Here is a 6,566-nt window from a genome sequence, read left to right on the forward strand (position 1 = left end):
GCACTCGGCAGATTAAGGATTCTTTAATCAAGTTTTAAGTACTGTTCTTTAGCTAAAGTAAAAAAAAAGTTTTTTGTTTCTTTTGTAGGGTCATCTTTCTGAAGGATTGGTTACTAAATGGTACAGATCTCCACGTCTTTTACTTTCTCCTAATAATTATACTAAAGCCATTGACATGTGGGCTGCAGGCTGCATCTTTGCTGAAATGCTGACTGGTAAAACCCTTTTTGCAGGTTAGTATTTTGTGGGGGAAAAAATTTTCCCAAAGAGAAGTAATTTTGCATTTATCTCTGAAGCAAGATTCATATAAGATTTAAAATAATTAGGTGTGATCTGGAATACTAAAATGAACAGATAAATTGGTGTTTTTATTCCAAAAATTGAGAAAACTTATTCACATTCACTAAATTGGTCACTTCATAAATTATCAGAACTCTAGTGTTTAAATATAATTTCATATTTTGTGGACCCATAATAGTTGTTGGTAATCCGTGTTGATACTTGAGTTGCATAATTCTGTCAGTATCATCACTTCCTGGTGAAAATTTTAAGCCATTGTTGAAAATCCAACAAATTTTTCTTGGTCCCCTCCCCCTATAAACAACCAAACAAGTAATTTTTTGTTAAGTTTGGTGCTATTTAGAAGTCTAAAGAAGTGTGTGAGAGAGGACTTTGTCAAGATGAGAAAAAATGAATAATCCATGAAAAATGTCTTGTGTCATAAAGCAAAGCATACATCTGTATAAAATTATTTAGTATAGACTAGAGCTATAAACTTGGAGAAGCTATACATCAGTGGTTGCTGGAATGGAAGGCATTATGGAGTCATAATAGTGAAGAATTTTAATTGGGGAAGAGAGAAAATGTGTTATTTAAGGGTACCCATATAAATAAAAGTATAATCCTGGTTCATTCATGAATCTGAGATTCATGCAAGTTGTCAAATAATAATAAACGTATTTATGACTAGTTAAGATGGGTTCAGATACTAGAAAGTATTTAGAAAGTAGGCAGAGGGCTTTCCATATGGAAAAGTAAGGAATAGTAGGGGTACTGAAGATTTTTTAGTTGGGGAAGTGGTGTGATAGTGATTAAGGCCTTTTTCTGTGTTTTGAGATTACTTTTTCCCCCTCTATACCCTTTTTTTGTTGTTGTTGAGATGGAGTCTCACTGTGTCACCCAGGCTGGAGTGCAGTGATGCGATCTTGGTTCACTGCAAGCTCTGCCTCCCAGGTTCACGCCATTCTCCTGCCTCAGCCTCCCGAGTAGCTGGGACTACAGGCGCCCGCCACCATGCCCGGCAATTTTTTTGTATTTTTAGTAGAGACGGGGTTTCACCGTGTTAGCCAGGATAGTTTCTATCTTCTGACCTTGTGATCCGCCCGCCTCGGCCTCCCAAAGTGCTGGGATTACAGGCGTGAGCCACCGCACCCTGTCCTCTATACATACCATTTTTAGAGTTGTTCCCCCCGACCCCCAGACTGTGCTAAGAGCAGAAGGAAAGGAATAGGCCAGAGCCTATTTACATAAGAAAGATTAGTGTACATAGGAGAGCACTGGTGAAGAAGGGACAGCATGCATAAATGTCTTTTAAGTATGTTAATGCCAGTACTTATTTTATATAACAGCCAGCCCTTTATAATTTTTTTCTATTTATCTAAAATTTCTGGCTGGGCACAGTGGCTCACACCTGTAATCCCAGCACTTTGGGAGGCTGCGGCGGGCAGATTACTTGAGGTAAGGAGTTCAAGACCAGCCTGGCCAACATGGTGAAACCCCGTCTCTACTAAAAATACAGAAATTAGCCAGGCATGATGGCACACGCCTGTAATCCCAGCTTCTGGGGAGTCTGAGGCACGATAATCACTTGAACCTGGGAGTGGAGGTTGCAGTGAGCCAGGATCAAGCCATTGCATTCCAGCCTGGGCAACAGAGACTGTCTCAAAAAAAAAAAAAAAAAATGCTAAGATGTATGATAGTTTTCTAAATTGAAATTCGGAGGGATTCCTGGAAACTAAATTATTAAATGGATTGATTTTTGCTTAGGAACAATACTGTGATTAGAGGTTATGTTCCTGGTATCAAGTGCCTTCCAGTATATATAAACAATTCTGTATTGTTTGTTGCAGTGTTACAAATTACTCCAAAACTTAGTAGCTTAAACAACAAACATTTATTATCGTTTTACAGTTTCTGTGTGTCAGAATGTGAGATTGGTTTAGCTAGGTGGTTCTAGCTCAGGTTTTCTCAGTCAGGATGTTGGTAAGGGCAGCAGTTACCTGAAGGCTTGACCAAGGCAGGAGGATCCACTTCTAGATAGCTTACTTACATGACAGTTACCAAGAGGCTTCGGTTCCTCACCATGTGGGCATCTCCACAGGACTGCTTGAGTGGCTTCATAATATGGTGGCTGGCTTCCTCTAGAACTAATGATCCAAAAGACAGCAAGGAGATAGCCAGTATATCTTATTTTAAAAAGTTGTGTTGTTATATAATTCACATACTATACAATTTATTTAAATTATACAGTTCCATATTTGTTAGTATATTTACAGAGTTATATACTTTGTTAGTATATTTACAGAGTTATATACTCTGTAAATAACACAATCTAATTTTGGAACACTGTCTTGGCTCCTAAAAGATCCTGCAAACCATTAGCAGTCACTTCTCATTTCCTCTTTCCCCCAACCCCTGGCATCCACTAATCTACTTTGTGTGTCTATGGATTTACCTACTCTGGTTGTTTCAGATAACATTTGGACTTTGGGACAGGCTTCTTTCATGTAGCAATATTTTGGAGGTTTACCCATGTAGTGGCATATATTAGTACTTTCTTCCTTTTTATGGGCAAATAGTATTCTGCTCTATGAATATACCACATGCTATTTATCCATTCCTCAGTTGATGGACATTTGGGTTCCCACTTCTTCATTATGAATTATGCTGTTGTGAATATTTGTGTACAAGTTTTTGTGTGAAAATGTTTTCAATTCTCTTGGGTATATATACCTAGGAGTGGAATTCCTGGGTTGTGTGGTAACTGTAACTTTTTGAAGAACAGTTTCCCAGCACAGCTGTACCATTTTACATTCCCACCAGCAATGCATGAGAATTAAATTTTATCTTTTTGAGTATAGCCATCCTGTCAGGTATGAAGTAGTATCTCATTGTGGTTTGTTTTATCTTTTTTCGAGATGGAGTCTCGCTTTTTTGTCCAGGCGTAGTGCAGTGGTGCAATCTTGGCTCACTGCAACCTCCGCCTCCCAGGTTCAAACAGTTCTCCTGCCTTCAGCCTCCCGAGTAGCTGGGATTACAAAGGCATGCACCACCACGCCCACTTAATTTTTGTATTTTTAGTAGAGATGGGGTTTCACAGTGTTGGCCAGGCTGGTCCTGAACTCCTAACCTCAAGTGATTTGCCCGCCTTGGCCTCTCAAAGTGCAGGGATTACAGGCAGGAGCCATTGCACCAGGCCTCATTGAGGTTTTGATTTGCATTTCCCTACTAATGGATGTTGAATGTCTGTACAGATCTATTGCCTCATTTTTAAATTGGGTTGTCTTTTTATTGTTGAGTTGTAAGAATTCTTTACATAATTCTGAATATAAATCTTTTGTGATTTACATGTTTTTCTTCTATTCTGCAGTTTCCTTTCCCTTCTTGATAGTGTCTTTTGAAACAAGTTGTTTTTGTTTTTTTTGTTTTTTTTTGAGACGGAGTCTTGCGCACTCACCCAGGCTGTAGTACAGTGGCACAATCTTGGCTCACTGCAGCCTCTCCCTCTTGGGTTTAAGCGATTCTACTCCCTCAGCCTCCTGAGTAGCTGGCATCACAGGCGCGCATCACCATGCCCAGCTGATTTTTGTATTTTTAGTAGAGATGGGGTTTCACCATGTTGGTCAGGCTGGTCTCGAACTCCTGACCTCATGATCCACTTGCCTTGGCCTCCCAAAGTGCTGGGATTACAGGTGTGAGCCACTGTGCCAGGCCTGAAACAAGATTCTAATTCTGAAGTCCAATTATCTTTTTCTTTTGTCCCTTTTGCTTTTGGTGTCATATCTGAGGAATAATTGCCTGACCCAAGGTCGTGGTTGTTTTCTCCTGTGTTGTGTTCTGAGAGTTTTATAGGATTAACTTTTACAGCTGGGTGCGGTGGCTCACACCTGTAATCCTAGCACTTCGGGATGCAGAGGAGAGTGGATCACCTGAGGTCAGGAGTTTGAGAACACCCTGGCCAACGTGGTGAAACCCTGTCTCTACTAAAAATACAAAAATTAGCTGGACATAGTGGTGCGCGCCTGTAATCCCAGCCACTTGGGAGGCTGAGGCAGGAGAATCGCTTGAACCTGGGAGGCAGAGGCTGCAGTGAGCCGAGATCGTGCCACGGCACTCCAGCCTGGACAACAGAGCAAGACTCTGTATTCGGTGGCGGGGGGAAGAAAAGGGGGGATTAACTCTTACACATTCTTTTGCATGTGGACGTCCGTTTGTCCTGGCACCATTTGTTGAAAAGATTCTTTCCCCATTGAATTATCTTGACACTGTCATCAAAAATCAGTTGACCACACATGTAAAATATCTTTCTGTGACCAAGTCTCAAAAGTTGCATACCGTCAACTTTAGCTTTATTTTATGTGTTAGAAGTGAGTCACTAAGTACACTTCATGATCAATGGGAGCGGAGTTCAGTTCCACCCTTTAAAGGGAGGAGTATCAAAACAATTTTTGGACCGTTTTTTCATTTTTTACCTTCTCGAATGAACAAGGATTAAGTGGATACACACACACACACACATACATATATATATGTATGTACATATGTGTGTGTGTGTATATATATATAAAATTATTATTTTTTTTTTCGAGATGGAGTCTTGCTCTTGTCGCCCAGGCTAGAGTACAATGGTGCGATCTTGGCTCACTGCAACCTCCGCCTCCCAGGTTGAAACGACTCTCCTGCCTCAGCCTCTTAAGTAGCTGGGATTACAGGTGTCTGCCATCACACCCAGCTAACTTTTTTTTACCCTTTTGGCCTGGCTGGTCTCAAACTCCTGACCTCAGGTGATCTGCCTGCATTGGCCCCCCGCAGTGCTGGGATTACAGGCAGGAGCCACTGTGCCCGGCCAGGTGGACACATTTTAAAGCCACCACAGTAACGAGTCAGAAAAACAAGCCAGGTATGGTGGCTCATACATGTAATCCCAGCACTTTTGGAGGCTGAGACCAGAGGATCAGTTGAGCTCAGGAGTTCGAGACTAGCCTGGGCAACATAGTGAGACCCTGTCTCGACAAAAAAACAAAAATGTAGCTGGGCATGGTGGCGCACACATGTGGTCCCAGCTCTTCAAGGGGCTTAGGTGAGAGGATTGCTTCAGCCTGGCAGGTCAAGGCTACAGTGAGCTGTGATCATGCCACTTACTCCAGCCTGTGCAACAGAGCAAGACTTTGTCTCAGAACAAAAACAAATTTAAGTCTATATAATGAAAAATCATTTGGTCATGCTCCAAGTCATAGAAATGAGGTCAGTGCCTACTGCTGCTGCATGGATTATACAAAGGTTTTTTTTTTTTTTTTTTCTGAGAGAGAGTCTCGGGAGTCTCGCTCTGTCACACTAGACTGGAGTGCGCTTACGTGAGCTCAGCTAACTCCTCCTCCCAGGTTCAAGGGATTCTCCTGCCTCAGCCTCCCGAGTAGCTGGGACTACAGGTGCACACCCCCGTGCCCAGCTATGTTTTGAAATTTTAGCAGAGACAGGATTTCACCATATTGGTCAGGCTGGTCTTGAACTCCTGCTCAGGTGATCCACCTGCCTCGGCCTTCCAAAGTGCTGGGATTACAGGTGTGAACCACTGCTCTCAGCTGTATTTGTGTATTTTGAAATGTTTGTTTTTAAACGTTCAGTGCACATTCAGACATTAAGTATAGGAATAAAAATAATTGGATTTGTTTTAAAACGCTTTAAGTAGCATAGTTTTTACATTTAATAGGAATAGTTTGTGAAATGATCGGAAAGATCTAGGTTGTAGTTTTTTTCTAGTTGCCAGATGCTTCATTGATTTTTGTCAGTGAACCATTCGATAAAAACATGAAGGGAGAGCTGAGTGGTTATTAGGTATAAGTTGCAAATGAACACACAGACAAAAGGTAAGGACCAAGCATTCGTTGGAAATCAGTGTATTTTTAGCCTGTAGAAAGTGTTATAGTCTTATTTTTTGGTGCATTTCTCTTGTGTGTACAGATTGTCTCTCTGTAGGTGTTCTTGTCCCAGGTTAACACTTCTACTTGGGCAATAGGTATTTTCCCTCTTTCCTGCTTAGCACTTCTATTCCTCACTTCTTCACTTTACCCCTTCTGCTGGATCGTTTTTATCAGTCTTCATTCTTTTCCAGTCTTACAAGAGAATCTCTGTCCTCACCCCGCAGTCCCTCAGCTACTGCCACATACTACTGTACTCTTTGTTTTTTTTTTTTTTTTTTTTTTTTTTTATTGGTGGGCATCCCTTTGGTGTGATTATCTCTTGCGATTCTTTATGGTTGGGCCCAGCTTTAACTTAGTTGTGTGTGT

The 6,566-nt window shown here is 41.3% G+C and overlaps 1 protein-coding gene across 1 annotated transcript in view; it reads left to right on the plus strand.

Annotated features, from left to right (window-relative positions):
* The window catches only part of MAPK6 (mitogen-activated protein kinase 6), a 146,103-nt gene that overhangs the window by 129,256 nt on the left and 10,281 nt on the right, over positions 1-6,566 (plus strand). The window contains exon 4 of the mRNA XM_011928628.1: positions 89-233. Within this exon, the coding sequence (XP_011784018.1) occupies positions 89-233 (145 nt within the window). The remainder of the gene's footprint in view (positions 1-88; positions 234-6,566) is intronic.

This window comes from Colobus angolensis, unplaced genomic scaffold (assembly GCF_000951035.1).
Source record: "Colobus angolensis palliatus isolate OR3802 unplaced genomic scaffold, Cang.pa_1.0 Scaffold78, whole genome shotgun sequence".
NCBI classification, from domain to species: domain Eukaryota; kingdom Metazoa; phylum Chordata; class Mammalia; order Primates; family Cercopithecidae; genus Colobus; species Colobus angolensis.